We start from the raw sequence: 24,141 nt of genomic DNA, 5'->3' as shown, positions 1-24,141 counted from the left end.
CAGGAATTGGGGGCAAATCAGAAAATTTCTTATGTAAATGATTAGGAATTATCAGATCAACCTCTAAGAAGAGGCCATATTCACGGTCATCATAGTTCTGAAGATCCTCAATATTGAAATCTTCAACCCATTCAAGCCCTGCATATGGCAGTTTTTGCATCATGGCATGACCATAGAGGCTGTTGGCATCTACATACACTATATAATTTGATGGCAATTCTGGATCATAACCACGAATATATTTGTTATTTGCTCTGGCATATCTCTGGGAACATTGCACCATCCCTCCTCTTATATCTTCCTCCATAAACAGATACATGTCTTGATCCTGAATCAGATCCAATGGCTTTTTGGTGTTTAAAAACATTGCAGCCCATGCTAGGCCCGGGGCACTGTAAAAATACACTGGGTCCAGTTTATAATTTTGCATAGAAGATTTTCTGAATGCCTGCATTATATCAGCTAAGAGGGTTACATCAAGTTTCAAATATGCCATGTGATAATCACCAAATGTCCGGCATTTTAATTTGTTCCACATCAATTGGGCATGGTGATAATCATCATCAGTGATTCCAGATCCTCTGATTTTGCTGTAAAACTGTTCTTGTGGAGGCAGGGAACACTCATCAAATTTAGAAAAATCTGTAACATAATCATATGGATATACACCCTTCCGCCTAATTAATTTCAGGTCCTGATTTGGAAACAAGGCACATGTGATTTTGAATTGATCATCAGATAATTGAGTGGCCAGTGTAGCCAGGCTAGCAGATAAAATTCTGTAAGAATCAAGAAATCTTATGTGAATAGGAACACCATTTACTTTAATTATTTTGCTAATAGATATATATTTCTCATTATTTTCAGCTAAAATATTTAAATTCTGCTTGTCAAACCCCTCATATCTGATCAAATGATGAAAATCATAATTGGATGCTCCATGGCAAAATATGGGGACAAATTTTGGTCTCTTGATCTTAATATTACAGCTATTACATAGGGCCATTAAGAATTTACCATCTGTATGAGAATGGTGTTTCACCTTGATATTTGTGTCTGAAAATTCAGAATCACATACCGGGCATTTTTCTGCATTGTTGAAATCTTCAATCTGTTTCTCTGTTAAAGGCAACATAGGTTTTGATTTTAATAAAATATTAGATGCTATGTCACGGCACTCATTTTCTATTCTATGTGCAAATATTTTGATGGCATCTGACCCTATGTATGAATCTTTTTTGGTAACAACACCATCCTGTACAACCACATAATAAAAACTGGAAGGTTCATGTAGCTGGTATGGTGTAATTGAAGATTCTTCAGGATCTGGATTGCAGGATGCAAGAGATTTGAGGATTGATTCAAAATCACAGACAATATATACTGGGTGTTCCAACAAGGCTTCAAACTTTTTGAATTTGCAATTTTCACTTGGATTGGGCATCACCATATGAACAGGTTTATAGTTGCCACAGTATTTCAGATGCTCAATTAACTTGTTTTATGGCAATTTCTGCATTCACTTCCCGAACCCCATTTACCATTTTCCTGCCATCAAATACACATAAACATCTTCTGCACAACTTGAATATTGTATTGGATTTATCTAGTTGTGTTCTCACTAAAGCTTCAAGACTGTGTATCAGAGTGTAATGATATGTGCCATCCCCTTCAATTAAGAGCAAATCAATCGGAACAGCAGATTCATCATCAATTGTACTGATTCTGAGAGGTTCTATCGGGCAATGGCCAGTGGAACAAATAAATACATTAATAGATAATTGTCTACCATTCATATCCCTGGCTCTTTTTTCAAATTTATCAATATTCTGAACAGATATTGGATATTCTAAGCCCTTCATTGCATCGTCAAAAAGATGTTCATGTTGTTTGTAATAAGTTATTCTCTCAGGATGCCTTGAAACTGGATACAAAGCAGCTAATATACACCACAAAAAGCATTTCTGGTCGGTATTTTCTATATTAACCACGGCTCTTTTGTTTTTAATATTTTCAGGTAATGGCAAATATGTAGATCCTTGTAATGGGCTGAATTCAGAAATATTAACATATAACTTGTGTGGAGATCCGCATAGGCTCCATCCAGACTCTTTTGCCGCAAATTCAGAGTGTTTAATATTCAATTGATCCATCAAACTGCTTATTATTCTGTCTGAATTTGCATTTGAATATACAGGTACAGTTTCTGTTATGTGGGGCTGTGTAAATTTTGTGCCATTTGGTTTCTTATCTTGAGTATACAATTTGAGGGACAGCTTATAAGAGCCATTTTGTGCATTTAGAATTGCCTGTACATCAGGTTTTTTACTGTTCAAAAAATTCTTAATGCCACATCTTGGCTCTGATACAAACCGATAATCCCTTAATTGGCCATTAAAACTGCTATGGATAGGTGGTGCATAGCGTGGCTGTTTTGCCGGTCTAGCATTAACAGGTGCTTCATGCTTTCTTTTCAGACCAGATGTAGATGGTTGTGAGGGCAATATTGATGACTGTGCATAAGAATTACACTTATGCCATTTGTAATATGCCTTGCTTAATATTTTATGGCATCTTGGACACATTTTTGTGGTTTTTCTGCATTTCTTACGGTCACAAATACGGCAATGCCTAGCCCAATTAGAACTAGATATATTTTTATTACACTGATTGCAATATTTTTGTTTTGGCATTTTTGTTGTTGTTGTTTATTATATAAAATTTCTTGGGGTTCAAATCAAAATTCTATGCTTAATAAAAAATATCAGTTGGGTTCAGCAGTTAGTGGCTGAGCTGGTGCTTTTATACCCAAACAACAGCAGTAACTAGGTTTTGGTGATAGTTTTGCTCTATTATGCTGATGTACAACACACTTCACCAGGTTTAAAACCTCATCTCTATATCAACTAAATACAATTCAAAATTGGATTTTGAACTGTGCAATAAATATTCTGTAAGTCTCACTTGTGTTTATATTAACAGAACAAGACAAAACCAGAATTGTATTCAGAATTGCATGTTTTCATACAAAAAAAGCCATATTTTTGGCAAGTTTATAAACAACAATCACACAGATATAGCTTTTACACACATGGCCGAATCTGTCTGAGCAGAGGAGGGAGGAGGTTTTCAGATCTCGGGGCTATCAACTAGCAGTAATTATTCTCAAAATCTCACTTGTGGACATATTATTTTGCCACATGTTTTCAATCTTAAATATTTTATCAGGACTCGAACCCAGAGTCCCTTATTTACAAGACAACATAATTAACATTTTGCCATCAGGGGAGGCTTCACATTTTATGAGGACTTAAACCCGAACCTCCATACCTGAAGAATTAGGGTATAAGCCCCTCTTGCCATTGTTTTAAGTATGGGTAAATCTATCTGTTGAGCCCTCGTCTTTTCTACACTAGAAATTCAGAATTTCTTAAAAATCAGAGCATATCACACCTGAAAAATTGGGGTATAGGCCCCTCTTGGCTTTGTTTTAAGTGTAAGCAAATCTGATTGTTCAATCAAATAGCCTCTTCTTTTCTACACTTAAAATTGGGTTTATAATAGTACCAATACAACTACTATCGTGCGTTTTTGTATTCACTCCAAGAAATTCTATATAAAATAACATACCTGAAAATTGTATCGCTAATATACTAGATTTTTTGGTTTGTGTGATCTGAGAAAGCATAATGGAATCCATCAGTTTGATCGAATGTGTTACTTGCGAAAAATTAATATCTAAAACTAATATTAGCAAGCACAGGGCAAGATGTAACGAAACAGCTTCGAGTTTAAATCGTTCGTTACCTTCTAAGCCTTGTGCTCGATGTAGAAAAATGATCAGCATTGCAAATTTAAGTAAACACCTCAAAATTTGCAAACCATCGACCGGACAAGCATCGAAAAGGAAAATCGATGATCCAGAAACGGAAGCTTCCACTTCCAAGCAAATTAAATTATCTAATGAACGCAAACCAATTAGATCTGCATTCAACGACCAACTCCAGGATTTTTCAATTAAGTCAGAACCAGGCCGTGGCATCCTTAGTTTCTTGGATGAAACGAAAACATCTGTACTAAATATTTTAAAAGATAAACTTGAAAACAACTCTATAAAAGTATATGTTGTTCTGTTTTCCGAATACGAAAAAGTCGATGGTACAACGAGTATTTTTTATCATCGTACAAAAAACCAGACTCTTTATTTTGCTGACGTCGAAAATTTAGACAACTTCTATTATAAAGTTACCAATGAGCTGGTTAAGAAACATGACGATTTCGAGGCTAAAGGGTCGGGATGGTCTCTGTGTGGAAGTCCTCACACGTTAACTGTTTACGTGAACCAATTCTCGCCTCTTCGCGCTTCCAGCTATGTTCCTCTTCCACCGAACATTCAACACAAGAGGGCTGTGTTAAATATACAGAACAGCGATAACAAGTGTTTCCTTTGGTGTATATTGGCTGCACTGCATCCTGTTTATTGCAAAAATAATCCACAGTGGGTTGGACATTACAAACAATACGAGTCCGAGTTTGAAAGTGTAATGTCTGGCAGCGAATACCCGGTGACATTGTCGGATATAACAAAGTTTGAAAATTGTGCAGGAAAACGCATCGCTATTAATGTATATTCCTTCACGTCAGATAAATATCTCGTGCATCCCGTCAGGATAAGCGATGTCGACGATGATGATGCTCGTGTGATTAATCTTCTTCTAATTTCAAACGAGGATGTTCATCACTACACGCTAATTCGTTCACTATCACGTTTGGTCAGAAGTCAAACTACCAAGTATGCAAACCACATCGAAGTTTGCCCGAGATGCCTAACCACATTCAACGATAAAAAACAAGTCGATTATCAAAATTACACCGGACGTCAGATTGCTATCGAGAAACTTGCCGAACATAAAATTTATTGCGGTGACAACAGACCGACTCGCATGTTGATGCCGAAATCAAAAGAGGTCGAAGAATTTAGGATGCATAAGGCATTGGTGGAACATCCCGCAATCATCATTGCTGATTTTGAGTCTTTTCTCAAACCGTTGTCGTACTGCGAACCAGACCCCGAACTTTCTTCCACAACACCGTATCAGTTGCACGAAGCCTCGAGTTTCGGATATGTTGTTGTGCGACAGGATAGGATAGATGAACCGTATGTTTACCGAGGACCAGACGTAATCAAACATTTCTTTGAAAAGATGGTTGAAGAGGTTGAGACCATTGGCAGCTTCTTACGCGAATCGAAACCAATGCTTCCATTATCCAGCGATGAACTTCAATCTCACAATAACATTGAAACGTGTCCGGTGTGCGATCAACGTTTCACCGACGAGAACCGGAAAGTATTTCACCATAATCACTTCACCGGAAACTACATCGGTGGAATCTGTAACACGTGTAATCTAAAGATCCAAAAACCTACGTTTGTCCCCATATACCTTCATAATGGCAGCGGTTACGACTTCCATCTCTTAATTCGGAATCTTGGATATGATAGACAAAAAATAAATATTCTAGCAGAGAATGAAGAAAGGTACATCAGTGTCAGCAAGCTAGTATTGATTCCGGGAACAAACGAAACTGTGGAGATGAGATTTTTAGATTCTTACAGATTTTTATCTGCGAGCTTGGACGCTCTTGCAAGCAAACTTTCGGCTGAACAATTTAGAATAACGAGAGCTAATTTTCCCACCGTAGACATAGAAATGATTAGACGTAAAGGGATTTATCCTTACGAATATGTTAGTGATAATTCTAAATTTAACGACGACACTCTTCCACCTCAAAAATAATTTTACAGTCGACTCAGAGAGAAAGTAATCACGGATGATGAATACGAACACGCGCAACGGATGTGGGACAAATTAGGATGTAGGACACTCGGCGATTATCACGATGCCTACTTAAAACTGGACGTGACAATACTCGCGGATGTTTTTCAAGCATTCAGGAAAACGTCGGCGAATATTTACAAATTAGATCCTGCATATTTTTACGGTCTCTCGGGCTTAGCGTGGTCTGCCATGTTATTACAGACAAAAATAAAACTCGAATTGATACCGGACGTGGACATGTTATATTTTATCGAGAGGGGGATACGAGGTGGAATGGTGCAATGCGTACAGAGACATGCAAAAGCAAATAACGTTCTCATGACAGAAGAATACGATCCTAACGAACAATCGAAATACATATTTTATGTGGATGAAAATAATTTATACGGACATGCTATGATACAAAAACTTCCTTACGGCGGGTTCGAATGGGTGGATACCACTTATTATTAACATTAATAATTTCAACGACTGTGAATTTGGCTTGCTTATAGAGGCGGACCTCGAATTTCCCGACCATCTACACAATTACTTCAAAGATCTACCTCCTGCACCCGAACTAAAATGTTCGCCTGATTCAAATCAACGTAAGCTTCTGTTAACATTGGATAGGAAAGAGAGATACGTTCTCCATTACAAAAATCTTCAATTCTTAATTGAGAAGGGAGTTCAAGTAATAAATGTGAGAAGAATAATGAAATTCAAACATTCCGAGTGGTTAAAACCTTACATTGAAAAAAATACGTATCATAGAACACGCGCCACGTCAGATTTAGATAAAGATTTTTTTAAACTCATGAATAATGCTGTTTACGGAAAAACAATGGAGAATGTCAGGAAGCACGTGGACGTGAGATTAGTTCCCGATTCAAATAAATGTAGAAAATTGATAGCATCGCCGACATTCAAATCACGAAATATATATATGATGAAAACCTGGCCCTGTTTGTGATGGATAAAAAAATAATCAAGTTCAACAAACCAATCTACGTGGGGGCGACGGTTTTGGATTTATCTAAACTGCATATGTTTGAATTTCATTATAATGTCATGAAACCCTTCTATAATGAAAATATAACACTTCTGTATACGGACACGGACAGTTTTATTTATTCCGTACAGACATCTGACCTCTACAACAATTTGAAACAACCGAAAATGATTGATCATTTCGACACATCTTACTTCCCTCAACCAAACAGATTTGATCTCCCTTCACGCAATAAAAAAGTGCTTGGTAAAATGAAGGATGAATGCAACGGAGTAATCATTCTGGAGTTCGCCGGCTTACGTTCCAAAATGTATGTGGTGAAAACAGAAACCAGCATCACCAAAAAAGCCAAAGGTGTTGGTAAAAATACCGTGAAAAACAAGCTTGTGTTACGACTTTTTCCGAGGCGTGCCTGAGAGAGGCCCAAAGATCGAAATTCCGAAAAAGGAATGTGAAAAATCGAGACACGACCACGACTCTGTTGAATTTCGCGACCACGTTCATAAAATCTATCCGGGACCAGACGTACGCGCTGGTAAAGGACCACGACCCCCCCCCCTTTTTTTTTTCGATGAAAAGCCAGGAAGTACTCTTCCAGCTCTCCTATTGTTCACTGGACATGCCCTTCACGCAGCACAGTCGATTTCAAATACCGCTACAATACCATTTTTTGCATCATGAGGAGAAAAAAAACATCGTAGCAGTGGGGGCCCAAAACCATCGTAGGAGAGAGATCCCGTTAGGTCGTAGCAGGGGGCCACATATTGTAGAAGATCACACATGAGAGTTTAAAAAAACATCTCGTGGCAGATTACGCTGAGAGCAAGGTCGTAGTAGATTACACTGAGGAACCTTACAGTAAGAGGAGACAGCAGAGTTATAGGAAAATGTCGTAAGTCATTTCAAAAATAGGTCAAAGGACGAGTTAGCATAAGAGCAAAATTGCAGGGGGAAATAATAGCTAAAAAAAATGATGCCAGAGCCTGTCTTCTGTCCACTTTTCTCTCATTGTAGGTTAGTTTAGTCCGCAAAACGGATTACGCTGAGAGCAGAAGCCTATTAGCAGGTCGTAGTAGATTACACTGAGGGACCTTACAGTAAGAGGAGACAGCCTCCTTATAGGAAAATATCGTAAGTCATTTCAAAAGTAGGTCAAAGGACGAGAGCAAAATTTGCAGGAGGTAAAAAAATAGCTTAAAAAGTGATGCCAGAGCTTTTTCTGTCCATTTTTCTCTCATTGTAGGTTAGTTTAGTCCGTAAAACGTCGTAAAATAAAAAGTAGGTCATAGGACGTGTCCAGAACGTACCATACATACTACTCTCTCTAAACTAGGTCAAAGCATGTAGAGGCTCTCGTGTAGTTTAGCAAAAAAAAAAAATGAAAGGTTAAGTTATATCACGTAAGATCGTGGCATTCGTACCAAGTATGAGTGGGGAAAAAAGGGAAATTTTACTAAAACATCGCTAAACGCTAAAACATCGACAAAAAATTGTCAAAATATGTCAAAAACTGATATTCAATTGATAAAAAAAGAGGATAAAAAAGCACTCGTACCAAGTATTATTTTGAAACAATAAGTTAGCACTACTCACATTCGATCAAAACACCGAAATAAGTCACAGTTTTGAACTACACTGCTCCACAAAACTTAAGCAACTCGAACGAAGTAGGACTAAATGAAAGGAAAATGTCAATTCACCAAGTTTAATGAACATAATGAAGGTACAGATGAACAATGCAACACATATGAACACCAACAATGCAGATATGGTGTAGAGGGTGGCTAGAAAGTTCAGTACCACTATAACTCTACATGAAAAGCTAGAATCTGAGAGGGCACAGGCTGTCAATACGGTGTGTAACCAACTAGAACAGACACACAGGCACGATATCTGGCCTCCATGCTGTGAATCAGGTGGTTATCAAGTCTTGGGGAAGACAGGGCCATTCCTCTAAGAGGGCTGTCTGCAGTTCAGGAATTGTTCGTGATGGCGGATTGCAATGCGCTATTCTTCGCCCAAGAGCATCCCGAACATACTCGATTGGATTAAGGTCCAGCGAGTATGCAGGCCATTCAATACGGGCAATGGCTTCTGTCTCCAGATAATCGGACACAAGATGTGCACGGTGTGGAGGTGCATTGTCGTCCACAAAATGTAAGTCCGGACCAAATGCACAATGGAAGTTGCGAACATGTGAATGGAGAATTTCATCCCGATAACGTTGTGCCGTCAAAGTTTCATGTTCCACAATATGGAGGTCCCTTTCCTATCCAGCATGATACCACCCCACACCATGATGGAACAACCTCCAAAGGACGGCCTTTCTACAATGAAGTTAGGGTGATATCGTGTTTCTGGCTCTCTCCACACGGATATCCGACCAGAATCAGACGATAGGCTGTATCGAGACTCATCAGAGAACATTAGTCGTGCCCACTGGCCTTCTCCCCATTCGACATGTTCCTGACACCATGTGTATCGCGCACGTTTGTGCTCCCGTTTCAATGGCACACACAGCACAGGCCTCCTGGCATACAATTCTGCTTTATTCAGCCGCCTACGAACAGTTTCACGACTAACACGTCATCCCGTAGCTTAAAACAAATCGTTTGCCAGTTGAGAGCAGGACTCTTGGCGGTTACGTCTGGCAGTGATTGTGAGAAACCGGTCATCAGCTGCTGATGTCGTCCTCGGATGGCCTCCTCCATGACGTCTACTGACAGTAGGACCATTTTGGAAGCAAAGCCACAACCTTGACACAACACGTTTATTCACATTGAATTCACGTGCCACTTCCACTTGAGACCGACCCATTTCCAGGCGTCCAATTATTCGAGCTCAGTCAACGTCACTCAAATGGTGTCTAGGATTAATTTCAAGGTGTCTACACTTGATATCCCACTCACGAACCACCATTTCACTGCATGAGGACTGGGACAATACTAGGCTATGGTTTGCGCTGGCAGGCACAAGCTGTTAACCTTGGTTTATAAGGTGATGCTCACGCGTTATAGAGGGTACTCGCACTGCCTGTGCTTGTTTATGTTTGTACATGTCTCATACAAGTGTTGAATGGGCACCACATTTCACCTATCCCACGTTGTACAGAGTTGCTTAAGTTTTGTGGAGCAGTGTAGCATGTCTACTTCTTAACTTTGCTATACGTTTAACATATGAGTATATCCTTAACTATCGTAATTTATATTTACATTTATGTTTCTAATACTTTATATAAAAGTAAAAGTAAAGTAAAGTGTTCCCCTGTGCATAGCACCACGCCATGAAGGCGTATAAGGGGTGTGGGGGTAACGCCCCACACTTTCTTGATCCGGTCGTGAGTGGGGGTGATGTGATCAGCATCACGCCCCTGACCGCCTTTACCCCCCAGGGTTTCCCCCAGGTACCCATGTTATTCGACGCTGGGTAGGCGCCGGGGCCGCTTCCACCGTTAGAAAAGTTCCCGGATTTGAACCGGCCGGGAATCGAACCCGGGACCTTGAGCATGGTAGTCAGACGCGTTACCGACTGAGCCACCGCGGCCGCTAATACTTTATATACAATTTTATAATCAATATTCACTTATTTCTAATTTGTTTTAATCAATATCATACTATTTAGTATCCTCCTATTCGTTAATCAACATTCTTTCCAGCTTTTCTACGCGCTGCCATCTGTTGTCGCGTTCTCTAACTAGTTCCTTCTATATTAATGATTGTGTACGGCTGACTAGGCACGTGACAAAGGGTATGTTATCGGAAAACGAAAAATCTTCGTATTTTGTAATTTTATGGGACATACAGTGCCTTGTTATTTCAGACTGGCACAATTAGTAACGGTGTCAAATTGGAAGAGGGTAAGGGGGCGGACAATGTCCTCCAGCACTCCTCTTCAACCACTCCAGAAAACAAGGAGAAAAGAGATAAAAAAAATACATCTCATTTAACCCAATATTTGTTATTTGTTATGTACTAAATCTGACTGTCTCAAAATTGACTATTAGCTCTGCCGGTTAGTGGTTAGCACAGCTACGACGCCAGGGGCTCTGGGTTTGAATCCCGAACTGGGCATGGGTGTTCCTTGCGACTGTCCCTTCATCAATGTCATCATATCACCACTCATCCTCATCTTCGCGATTAGCCAAAATGACAGAAAAGCGATGTAAAATAAAGGAAATAAATCAATCAACTATTAGCTCTGTTCCTTGGTGCGTAGAACAATGGCACGGTATGTCAGAGACCCGAGTTCGAGACCTGGTCGAATCTGCGTTTTCGCTTAACCTTTTACGTAACTGTAAAGTGAGTTAATGCATACATTATACTTAATTTTCTACGTAAATGTGAAGTTAGTTTAGGGCCTCCCCCATGGCGCAGTGGTAGCGTCATTGCCTTGTAATCAAGGGGTCCCGGGTTCGATACCCGGTGGAGGCACAAGTGGTTCGGATCCCACTTTAAACTGTAGGTCCAGTCCCGATTAGCCTTACTGTGCATAAAGTGGACTTAAAACACCAACTCAAACCAAATGTGAAGTTAGTTTAAAATCCTGAATATTTCTCTTAACATTCTACCGTAATTGTAAAGTTAGGTTAAGAAAACTTTCTACCGTAACTACCGAGTTATATTAAGAAGTGTGAATTTTCCGGTTAAGATTCTACGTAACTGTAAAGTTATCTTTAAAAGCTTGCATTTTCCATTAACTTTCTACGTAATTGCAAAGCTACTTTCAAAAACCTTCACGTTTGCATAACTGTGTACGCAACTGTGAAGATAGATTAAAGGCCTGCATTTTCACTGAATTGTGAAGTTATTTCTTAAAAACCTGCATATTTGCTGAACTTTGTACGTAATTGTAAATGTAGTTTAGAAAAATCTGCGTTTTCCCCTAAACATTCTACGTAACTTTGCAAAGTTAGTTAAAAACCCTCCATTTTGCTAAAGCCGGACCCTGTGACCGAGTGGTTAGCACATCGCGTTGCGACGCCAAGGGTCCCGGATTCGAATTGGTTGTTTGTGAATGTCCATTCATCAATTTCATCACTCATCCCCATCTTCGCAAATTAGCCAAGAGGCACAAAACGCGAAGTAAAATAAACTAAATCAATCAATCAAACCATTTTGCTTAATTTTCTTCGCAAGTGTAATCAATGGCGGCCGATGGGGGGGGGGGGCTGCAGGACTGCAACCCCCTCCCAAACACATTATATTTTTTTGCGTTAGTGCAAAAATTAAATAGCGGAAGTATAAAGGCGTGCGTTTTCGCTGAAATTTTTACGTAATTATAAAGTTAGTTTTAAGAAACTGCATTTTGCTAAACTTTCTACGTACCTGTAGTGCTAGTTTAAAAATCCTGCGTTTTCCCTTAACGTTCTACGTAATTTTGCAAAGTTAGTTATTAACTGGATTTTCGCTTGATTTTCTACATAATTGAAAATTTAGTTTTAATGAATATACTTATTTCCTTTCCTTATCATTTTTCAGCACGAACCACGCTGTAACATATTCGCCAATCAGCGCATAACGAGCGCCGATTTCGCGATATGCGTGACGTAATTATGCACACACTGGTAAACAATGAACTCGCGTCCAATGCAACAGATGCAGCGTGCGTTGGCCATCAACACGCATTGATTAATCTAGCAGGCCATAAGGCTCGTTCGGAGTTAATGGCGTTGATTGTTACCCGGCTATTGTTGCGAGAGTTTTAGGGCCGTCGCGAGACATCAATGGACAAGCACGATCACTCACCCACCCAGACGAGCCACGAAATGACCTAAAACTAAGTGAGCGATTCATTAAGTTTCATGGACAATGGACCGTTGTTGCTTGTACAGTGTGTAAATAAAGATGGTTCCCCAGGGTTTTTTGATTAGAGTGTGACCCGATCGTTTTTATTAAGAATTTCACTGTAAGACCCACTCTATACGCAAGCATTTCCTTTAACATTTTTGCAGCATAAAATGCTATCTATGTATAGGCTTACCATATTTTTTGGGGTCCAACCCAGGACATATTTGCGATCAACTCGTTACTCCTGAATTTCAGTTTCCTTTACAAAAATAAATTGAAATTACTTAAGAGCCTTAACATTTTATTGGAACATTAAACTATAAATTCTACAAGAAAAAATGTTAACATTATTTTCTAAAATCAATCAATTAATTTTCAAATGTTTCATTGAATAATATATTTTCTGATGTTTAGGAAGCCTCTCTGTTCTGTTAGTTGACTCAGTTGAACTTTTCACTAGACGACTTTCTTTTTCAGAAATGTCTTGTTTGTTTTAATAACATCATAAAATTGACAACATGAAAGTTCTGAATTAATTTTAACATTCAGCAGATGTTTAACAGTGGATACTAGAAGTCTACCTCTTTCTGCAGACCAAATATTCCCCATAATTGAAAATACTCTCTCAACTGGAGCAGATGTTCCAGGCTAAGACATAGCAAACTCAACCATTTTAGAAATGTTGGTACATGAAAAATCAGTCTTTTGAAACACCTTAAAAATTGGTCGTGAATATTCAATACCGGTAGCTATTTTCATGTTCAGATTCTCAAAACCCCGGACATTTTGAAAACCCGGACACCACTAAAAACCAGGACTGTCCGGGCTAATCCCGGACGTATGGTAAGCCTATCTATGTATGTATATGCTTCCAAAAATCTCATAGCAGATAGTTCTTTACACGAAAGCATTTCATATTACATTTCGGCTAGCTTCTGCGATATACAGCACGAAAGGCACGTCGAGTTACACTATCTATGCTGAGTGCACGGTTTTCACAATTGAAACAACTAAAGTATTATTTCATACATGTACTGTAAACGTTGTAAAGTATGTATTTAAGCAGCGCCATTGTTTTGTACCTAATAACGTTTTGTACGAAACGATATTCCTCTCGGTTCAATAGTTATCGGCTTTTGAAAATGTGAAGTGATACATTGTTTACATCTCACGCGGCCGCCATTTTAACTTCACTCGTGACCTAGAGGTCGCTTCTGATTGGTTACGCTACGAAAAATGATACGGACCGAGCCTATCCTTGAGAAATGCCATGAAATATGTCATGGCATCTGAAATGCCATAAGATTTTTCTCTTTACACGATAGCATTTTGGTCATGGAACAAATGTTAAGGAAAATGTTAAGGAAAATGCTTTCGTCTAAAGCGGGACTAAGAATTAGGAGCCGCAGTGGTCTAGTCGATAGCGCGTTTGATTGATTGCCACGAGAGTTCGATTCCCGAGGTGGGAGATCTATTGTCGAAATTTTTCCGGCCTTGTCCCCGCATAAAGCGGCTCTCGGGGTCACCCAGCCTCAAATCAATGGGTACCTGGTGCAACTCTGGCGGTAAAGGCGGCCGGAGCGTGGTGCTAACACATCACCTCCAAAGTGGCCGAGATCGAGATTGTGTGGTGTCCTATCCCTGCATCCCCTAAATGTGCCTTAATGGCACGGTGCTATATACACGGGGAACTTTACCTTTACCTTACTGTAATAATTTGAACGTAATATTACCGTGAAATAAGCGCGGAACGACGGGGAGGTCCAGGGGGACGATCGCCCCTCTCAAATGTCTACACTATTTTATTTGTATCTCAGTTCTGTAGATGTAAACTATCTTTTATTTCATTGGTATAGACATTATTATGAATATTATGTAAATATGGTGATACTGAATGTCGGTTATTATTATTATTATTTGTTCCTATTTCTGTATTGATGTCTCGTGGTAATAATCTGCATTTCAAATCAAAATTAATAAGTTAATAAATAACGACCCTAATGTTTTTTGTATGTTTTGTCCTATTACGTGTCATAATCACATCTATTTTCACGTGCTAACCCCCAAAGGAAGTATCAAGGGTAGGGTTGCCAGACGTCCCGTATATATGGGATTGTCCCCTTTTTTAAAGAAATGTCCCAGTGTCCCGGAAAATGTTCTCGGGACGGCCATTTGTTCCGTATTTAGCCAAAGAAAAAATGAATTCAAGTTTCAAAATCATTTTATATAACAAGAAATTAATAACAATTTATAACTAACCTAATTGGATACCAATTACCATTTACCATTCAATCCTCATATTAACATTGGCGTAGAACTGCTCTTTGTCGATTGTCGAACAAGAAGCGACTCACGACTGGTTTTCTTTTATTTCGTCATGCCAAAAAGAAAGTGATTATTCTAAACAAATGTCCTCTTAAAGGACGCCAAGTGTTCACTTAAATATTAGTATATTTTGTCAAAATGTTAAAAATTCGGCATTAACAATGCTTTAAACTGCAATTGATTTTGTAATGTTTAAAAATGTTATAAGAATAAATTTAACTATATCTATGTCTATATGTCACGTCTTTTTTTATTTTAGAAATCTGGCAACAGTAATCAAGGGGCCACTTGAAAATCTTCAATGAGAACAAGGGTCGAGTAACACCTTGTATGTTTTCCTTCTCCCCTTATCTCTGCTAAGTGTAAATGTATCTCTTCCATTTTCTATCTTTTAAAAAAAGGTTTGATTAACGCCCTAGGCTTCAGCCCCTCGGTTATGGGACTTTACTTGTTTCGACCGCGGATCATGGTGGACGGAACTTCACCTCGCTTTAGCAGGATCATTGTCCGAACGTTCGTATTCTAACTCGTTGAAAATAGTTTCTTGGAGTGTCTTGCGTGTTGTGTTTGTTTGGGTGCACTTGTGAAAGCTGAGCACAAAGCAAGGAAAGAACATCGTACAGGCAACTGCAGAACCAACACCCCACCCTCGATAAAGAATGTTGAGCTCATTTCAAGGTCCAGCTGTCAGGAAAACAATCGAGAATCGCACAGCACATCGGCCGAACAGGAGGAAACAAGTTAACTGTGGCAGCCTTCACTCGGTAAGTACAAGCACTATTTCATGTTTTTGTGTGATTTTGGTAACATTCTACAACATCTATGCTGTTACTTGAGTCGTTTCTTTGCCTTTCTTGTCTTGAAATCTCGTAATTTAATTGTAACGAGCTGTATAGCAATGAATTACTGTCCCTTGTTGACAAGATTTCATTTTCGTAACTGATAGTGGCTTGCCTGCTTTGGCAAGAAGTCGAAATGTAAACACCAGGTACGCTAATGCAAGAGTACCTCAAGCCCAGTGTATTTTCCTTGCTATTTGCCTTCAGTGACGTTCGTTCTGACTTTGGGATACCCTGCAGAACTAAATGAATGGCCCTGTCAAAATTATTTCGTAACATTTTTTTGTACTTAGAAAGTTGTTACAGTGCTAATAACAGAGGGAGGTGTCAACTTACTCTCTCATTACAGCTCATCGGGGGAAGAAAAACTATCTATAATTAATTAATCTTTTACGTAAAATTAGCATAATATATTATTTATTCAGTAGTCTTAACAAATGTAAGTTTTCGTAACATATTCATTTTCGCTTCTCCTTTACCTCTCCATAACTTGCATATTATTGTCGTGATAAAAAAGTTTTAGCTCTCTGACGATTTTTCACACTGTTAGTAATTTATTCACTTTAAGTCTCCACCAGTTGTACATAAACGTTAATGGAAATAAATAAAATAACTTCACTCCCACATTTTTTGTTTTCACATATTTCTGGCGGTTTCACAACTTTGGTTACTGTATTACGCAACATATAAGTCTATTGCTTGTTAATTAATTAATTAATTATCATACTGTTTATTGTGACATACGTGCTTCAGACGAAGAAACAAAAATCTTCGATTTCTCACACCTCTTGATTTCGACTGATAAAGTGCTATTAAAGTATTTCTATGAGTAGCCTCCTACATTAACGTAACACTAAGGCTATCGATTGTTTTGAAATTATGGCTACCCTGGCTCGATTTTATAGTGGGGGGGGGGGGTATCTTTCAGCGTCACATTTGATTTGTTATTTTGTTACTTGGCGTCGCTTTTCTGCCACTTTTGTCTAATCTCGACGATGAGAATGACTGATGATATGATGAAAATGACGAGGGGCATTCACAATGAACATCCATGCTCAAGCAGGAAGTCGTAGCGTGATGTGCTCACCACTCCGCCATTTTAGTGATTCTTGCTTTATTTCACACTGTAGTTCGTCTGTGCACATTAAAGCTCGAATAGTATATGGATTTCGATGGTTCTGATTCAATAGATCAATATCGCTAAAATTTGTAGTTTTCAACTAGCACTTGCTAAGTCTTAATTTCATCAAATTTCACAGCTCTGCCTTTAAGAGGGATTGAGATATAGACATGCGACATCTATTGTTAATTGGCGTCCAGAATGGACGGTACGATCGAAGTAATTATGATTACGGACCTCGATATTTCGTTATTTTTTTCCCAAAAGTGGTGGTATATTTTCACTTTTCGCTTTTATTTCCCCCCAAATTAGCTTTTTTTTAATTTAGCACATTTTTATACATAAAGTTAAATTTTCATTGGTATTTTAATCTGTCTTTCACATGGTCTACGCCTGTTCGTAACAGTTTCATACGTTGGAAACTATTTTAGACGAAAGTCAAATGACGATGTTACGGCTTGCGTGTGACGGAAGGTGCCCACTCGATCTCCGCCAAAACCACGCCACTTTGCTCGGTGATGAAAAACGTTCCGATGAAAGGTGAAAATTTGTTCAAAACGTCGATTTGTGTGTGGTTTCATGTAGCGTCGGAATGATTCAATGTATAACAAGCACTAAATTTGTGGGGTGGGGAATAAGTTTGGAAAACGTGTAAGTTATACTACCATAAAAATGGCAAATGTTATCACCTGATTTTCTTAACCTACAGCTTCGGTTTTAAATTAACCAAAGTAGGTTTTTCTGTGTTAAACTTTTATTGATACTTGTAAGTTTTATGTCCTCAATTTTTAAAGATAACATCCAATAAATGACCAACATGCGAATTGTTGCAAATTTGGCTCTTTTTATTGCGTTTTCCATTGTGTTGGAAAGAATCTGCGGGGAAATGTTTTCAATTTCATGCTGAATATTGTCCTTTAGTTGCTGTAAAGTGTCTGGCTTATTCACATAAACCAATGACTTCAAATATCCCCAAAGAAAAAAATCTGAAGAGGTTAAATCGGGGGACCTGGCCGGACATGGCAAATCACCAAAACGGGATATTACTCTGCCCGGAAAAGTGTCATGCAAAATTCTCACAATTTTTCCACGTTCTTGTGGGGTATACTTATTCATTTTCGCACACAATAAATTTCTTTAGTATCCTCTATTTAACTAATAAAACACTACTGATATAAACAACAAGATGTCAAAATAAAGGTAAGTTCAAATAGGATGATGACTTTTGCGCCACCTGTTACAATTTATTATTTTAAGCCTAAAACACAATGTTAGATTTTCGAATGGTTTTGAAATTTGCAAAAAAGGCCACACCACATTTTATGCCAAATTATGCCATTTATGCTAACCACTCTGCCACGGAGGTCGGCTCCAAGAATATAGTAACAATAGTAAGAATAATTTGGAATTAAATTGGTTTATTTTTATTAGTTTACAGCAGTTATTATTTTATAATTATAATCATAGCCTAACTCCCGAGTTAGAATCCCTGCCTGTGCATGGGTGTTCTATGTCAGTGTCCTATCATCAATTTCATCCTATCATGAATCATCCTCATCTTCGCCATTAGCCAAAAGTGGCATAAAAGCGCCACGAAATAACAAATCAAACTAAATGAAAATAATCACAACTGATGATAAAATTATATTTATACTGTAGTATTACACTACGATTCAATTTTGCCAATAGTAAGACCACCGGTACAAACATTTGTGACGACGTCAGGTCTGGGTGTGTGCTGTGACCTATTATACGTTCGTAGTTCCGTCAGTAGCCGTTAATCGAGGTGTGGCGCTTCTGTTGCACTTGACTGTCGAACGGAAATATCTGACGACGAGTCACAGCTACGCTGCAGTTCCTTGGTGTACTCGCGTGTTCTAATTTCAGGGTCATACCGTGTGGTAATCTAAATCCTCTCTTTGTCATTATTCCAATTAGAATTGTGTTTTTTCTTGCCTATTTATTTACGTGGTCCATTTCATGCACCGAGGAGAATTCATAGTCAGTTCAGTATTCTTAATCCAGTGTGTCTCAAACGCCGGGCCGCGGGCCGGTACTGGGCCCTGGAATCAATTACTTCACCGCAAGAGATTATCCTGAAATTTGTCATTTTGTTTACACATCAGTATTCATTAATAAATATTTATATTTTGTCAACACGCATGGCCGTATGTACAAACAGAACGAATTAATTTACAACAGCCCAAGGATAATACAGGGTGATTCTTTATGTAGTTTACAACTTCAATAATTTATAATTATTTATTGGAACCACATACAGACTTCGTTTATATGTCATTATGCAGCAAAACACTTCAAGTTTTTTATTAGAAATCTGTTATGGTTCAATGTGTGCACCGTTGGTCATCCTGGACACATCCCAACGAAAGTCAATTTCCTGCCAAACATTAACCAGCATTTCAGGGGTAACATTAGCGATGGCTGTTGTGATGCGATCTTGAAGTTCATGAAGATTATGAGGTAGGGGAGGGGTGTACACCCTATCTTTCACAAACCCCCACAAAAAAAGTCGAGTGGAGTGTAATCTGGAGACTGCGGACAAAACTCTCCCTAACAGCTTCCACCACATCATCAGCCATGGGTGAACGCCCTGGAGCCTTTGTGTGTCGCACAGAACAACCTGTTTCGATAAATGTCTGGTGCCATTTGTACACTGTTGGTCTGCTGGGCGGGTCCTTGTCGTATTCTGTGCGAAACTTTCGCTGTACACTCGTTTCTGACTTGGTTTCTTCGAACCAGAACACGCACTTAGCTCTTTCCGCACCAGTGAAAGTCGCCATTTTCAACGATAGACCGGTGGCGCCGCATGTGATCAACTCTGCAACTACACACTACGTGAGTCAAAACTTGAAGTGTTTTGCTGCATAATGACATATAAACGAAGTCTGTATGTGGTTCCAATAAATAATTATAATTTATTGAAGTTGTAAACTACATAAAGAATCACCCTGCAATATTAATGGTTATAATTTATTATGTATTTGTCGTTATTAATAATCGTATTGAAATTATGAACAATATTTTTCCTAAATATTTTGGATGTAAATATTGCCCTGGACAAATAAAATACGCGAGATCAATTGAAGGGCTCCGGTGTAAAACATGGTAAGTGACATTTTGGTCATTTCTCAGTTCATGAAGAAAGAAGGTTATTACTTATTAGAAGCTATACTGTAGATAAATTGTTTTCGTGTTGTATTTACCACTTTCAGAAGGCTTCACTGAGTCCAATGCAAATTGTATGACACGGCAATTTCACTCGAAAATTGAAGGATGATACATTTTACTTTGTAACTCAAAAATTACCAAAATGTCACCATGTTTTACACCCGAGACCTTCAATTATCAACATTCTAACTACTCTGTCATTTTCAAAACTGTTCCAAACCAGATTACCGCAACCGAATGAAATTTTTCGCTCAAACTGAATTCTGAAACCGGAAATCTGCAAAATAGGTCATCGTAAGTCCATGGACATGCTTAGAGAATTTTCTAAAGGAGGTGTGGGCCAGAAACGTGAAACATATGATTAGAAACCGTGTAAAGCTATAGTTACAGGCTCTCAAAAAGGGAGCTAATCGGGACTGAACCTACCGTTTAATGTGGGATCCGAACCACTATGATCCTCCACCGGGTATCGAACCGGGGACCCCTGGCTAGAAATCAAAGAAGGAAAGGAAAGATAGCAAACCATCGTGGTGAAGTGGTTAGCACAGCGCGCTACGACGCCAGGGGTCCCGGGTTTAAATACCGGTCTGAGCATGGTTATTTTTGTGAGTGCCCCTTCATCAGTGCCGTTATATCACCACTCACTCATGTTCGCGATTAGCCGAAAGTAGCAGAAAAGCAAAGGAGAATAAAATAAAGAAACTATGTTTCAAAGTGAATCCCCACTAAGAGAAAACAGCGTATTCTTGCTAGCAAAATTTCAGAAGAAGATAAAAATATGTTTTTAAAGTCTCTTACAATCATTTAAAATTCATATTTTGGCAAGCAGAATTTAATAGTGTAATGTTAAACAGGGTGCCTGCCAGTCTGAAAAACCTGAAAAAATCAGGCAATTTTTACTGTTTCTGAAAATATCAATAATCAATTTAGTGGTGTACTAAACGTAGGTTTTGTCAACAAAGATAAAAAAAAAAACAACAAGCAATTTTGAATTTATTGTTCCCTCCGAAATTTGTTGTTTTTACTAGATCGTAGACACCCTGTTATAGCAACATCTGCATTAAACGGTTTAAAAATATATCGCAGTTTCGCGTTAATTTTTGTTTATTTTGTTTTCGATTTAATTCATGTATATTTTATTTTAGCATATTTTAATGCAATAAGTTAATTTTCCATATCTTCCTTTCCAACTATTTGTATATTACAATGTAAAAACTGTTAGAATGCCTTATAAGCTTTTTAAGCAGTTTCAAGTTTAATATAAAGAAATAAAATATGCATTCTAAATTATCTATTATTGCTTTGTTGTTTTTCAGGAAATACTACAGCTGAGCAATAGACTGAACACCAGAGCTGAACCAGTGGAAGATACTGCTGTTGTAGCTGCTGCTGAACTGATACTATACTGTTGAACTGCTGTAGATACTGCTGTTGAACCAGTGGAAGATACTGCTGTTCTTACACTTGGTTTTGCAAGAAACCCTGGCTTGTATTCCTGTATTTTTAAACTACTTCAACATTCCTTCTTTGGTCCACTAAAAAAGTGTATGCTGGATCAGATTCTTAAGAAAACTGGTTGAGCTCACTACAATTCGTGTCTGTTTCGGTGAAAATGATTCCTCAGTCCCTTGTAGAAACCAGTGGACTTGTAACGTGAAGTGTGGATCTATTACGATCAACTAAACTGGCCATATTCAAAATTCAGTTATGAAGTCAGTTTTCATACAGTTGCCAAACGGCAGCATAGAAGCTGCAAAGTACAAGGGTTTTTGCTCCCAGACATTCAAACGTTTGATGGTTGACTACGAGGAACTTCACTTGCAGATCGGTATAGTCATCCTTGTACTCGGCTGCTTGGGCAACGTCTTGAACATATCGGTGCTCACTCGTAGGAGAATGAGCTCGCCCACAAACACCATTCTGACTGCACTGGCCTTCTCAGATTTCCTCCTGCTGGTCACCCAAATCCCAACGCACGTCTACTACCTCCAGTATGAACAAGCTAACGAGTTTACATACTTCTGGGCAGTGTACATGATCTTTCAGATGAATTCAAAATGGCTGTTCAATACTGTCTCGACCTGGATAACGGTTTTCATAGCAGTGTGGCGAATCCTTGTTGTCAACTACCCTATACGAAGTAGAACGTGGTGCGTCACGAAAACTGCCCATATTGGGCTGTCGGTGATATATATAACTTCGCTGGTAATGATGGTTCCATACGCTACCATGTTCACGGTGTACAGTATGCAGGACAAACAAGACCACTCACATTACTTTGTAGGACTTCGCTCATTTGTATACGGTACTCACATGATCATCGCTAGCAAAGCCATTGTTCTGTTCAACAAAGTCATTCCGGTCGTAGCAGTAACAATACTTTGCGTCATGTTAATAATTACACTCAGGAAGGCAACGAAGAGGAGAAAGGTTATGTCGCCTAAAAGGAGGAAAAGCAGTGCGTTACGCAAGAAACGAAACAATTCCAACAGACTCACAATTACTTTGTTGTCAGTGATTGTTATCTATGTCATTACACATTTAGCCATCGGCATAATTGTTCTCATCACCATGCTGAACCCGTCTGTGTTGGATTGCAAGTATGAATTTTCAAATGTAACAGATCTGCTCATATTTCTTAACAGCGCTGTCAATTTCATCTTATATTGTATCACGAACGAGGAATATAGGAAAACGCTTGCTGAAATGTTTAATATTAGAGTAAGAGGTCTTCTTGACAAAAGAGGATCGTCAGCGAAACCGTTGCTTTTTCAAACTCGATTTTAAATACTGTTTTGTCTGTATTAGGACATTATTGTAAAATGACTATAATAACCAGATGATTGTTTTTTGTCAATACTAAGACACAATTTCATTGTACAACAGTTATAAATACCACCTGTGATAATTTATTATATTTTATTCGCTTCTAACCAGTGTTCATGAATAAGTTATATTTAATCTGTAGTACCTCAGCCACGCTAAAATTGTAAGACGAGCTTTTGTATGTTACAATATCAGTGTACAATATAAGAATTGAAAATTAAGATGGATTTTATTTGTAATGTAAAATTATATTGTGCAAGATCAAGAACTGTTTAAACTTAAAGACCTTTTATGTTTCTTATAATTAGTCAAGTCAACAATATTAGCCTACATAACCAATAAGAAACAACTACGTTTCCACCAGCTCCTTTAGATGAGCACTGTTATAGGTTACAAGTTATGGCTATCGAACTTCTCGAATGCCTTGCGTTATTTTCGACAACATGCATCACCTGAATTCAGTGAATGGCCAAATGAATATAAAATAAATGATAACCTTATTCAGCAATGTTTGATGTTATTGAATTAAGGCTGTACTAAAGTCAATTTTGAGGCAACTTGCCGGTAACTGCAAAATAAATATTTTCTTTATTTATTTAAATACTTTCAATAACAATATTGTGAATATCTTACTGCGTAGTAGATAAAATAATATTCTACAGGGTGAACCAAAAGTCCCAATACCCCTATGTATTTTGCGACGAGGGAAGATTATGGATCTGAATTAAATAGAGTATGATAACAGACGAGACGTGTTAGCTGAGGAGGTTACAGACAACAATCTAGTTTAGAATGTCTGTGTGGACACCATCATTTTCATAACAGAGAATTATGCGCCTCCAGGTACGGTGTGAAATTCTACACAGCATTGTGCGAGTGATCGTTGTAAATGCATGCCGAACGACTTCTTTCAGTTCGTTAGTTGTGTGGTAACGCGTGCCGGCAACTTGCTGTTTGATATAACCCCACAATGCATTATCACACGATGAAAGATCGGGACTTATGGGAGGCCAGTTCAGATGTGCTGGTAACTGTGGAGAACCACATCCAATCCATCTGTTACGAAACACTTCATTAAGATATTCTCACACGGCATTCGAATAATGGGCAAATAAAGACAAATTGTGAGAGGTACATCACTATCTGCACACTACTACTACCACTCAGAACTACAACCACTAAGTATCACACTACGAACCACTACCACAGCACAGACGCGCATAGC

At 38.5% G+C, this 24,141-nt stretch overlaps 1 protein-coding gene across 3 annotated transcripts in view; it reads left to right on the top strand.

Annotated features, from left to right (window-relative positions):
- LOC145984970 (sex peptide receptor-like) overlaps window positions 1-23,231 on the top strand; it is a 215,909-nt gene extending 192,678 nt beyond the window's left edge. Inside the window, exons 1-2 of one of the 3 annotated variants that reach the window (XM_083118467.1) lie at window positions 15,538-15,706; window positions 21,407-23,231. In XM_083118467.1, the coding sequence (XP_082974593.1) occupies window positions 21,798-22,877 (1,080 nt within the window). In that variant the 5' untranslated portion in view covers window positions 15,538-15,706; window positions 21,407-21,797 and the 3' untranslated portion in view covers window positions 22,878-23,231. Of the gene's footprint in view, window positions 1-15,537; window positions 15,707-21,406 lie in introns of those variants that run through there. The other 2 variants (XM_083118630.1, XM_083118547.1) reach the window with 2 other exon arrangements.
- The last annotated feature ends 910 nt before the right edge of the window (window positions 23,232-24,141 follow it).

This window comes from Lepisma saccharinum, chromosome 1, assembly GCF_977018435.1.
Source record: "Lepisma saccharinum chromosome 1, izLepSacc3.1, whole genome shotgun sequence".
In the NCBI taxonomy this organism is placed as follows: Eukaryota; Metazoa; Arthropoda; class Insecta; order Zygentoma; family Lepismatidae; genus Lepisma; species Lepisma saccharinum.
Note: the sequence above shows the minus strand (reverse complement) of the source record. Positions and strands in the feature narration are given on the sequence as shown.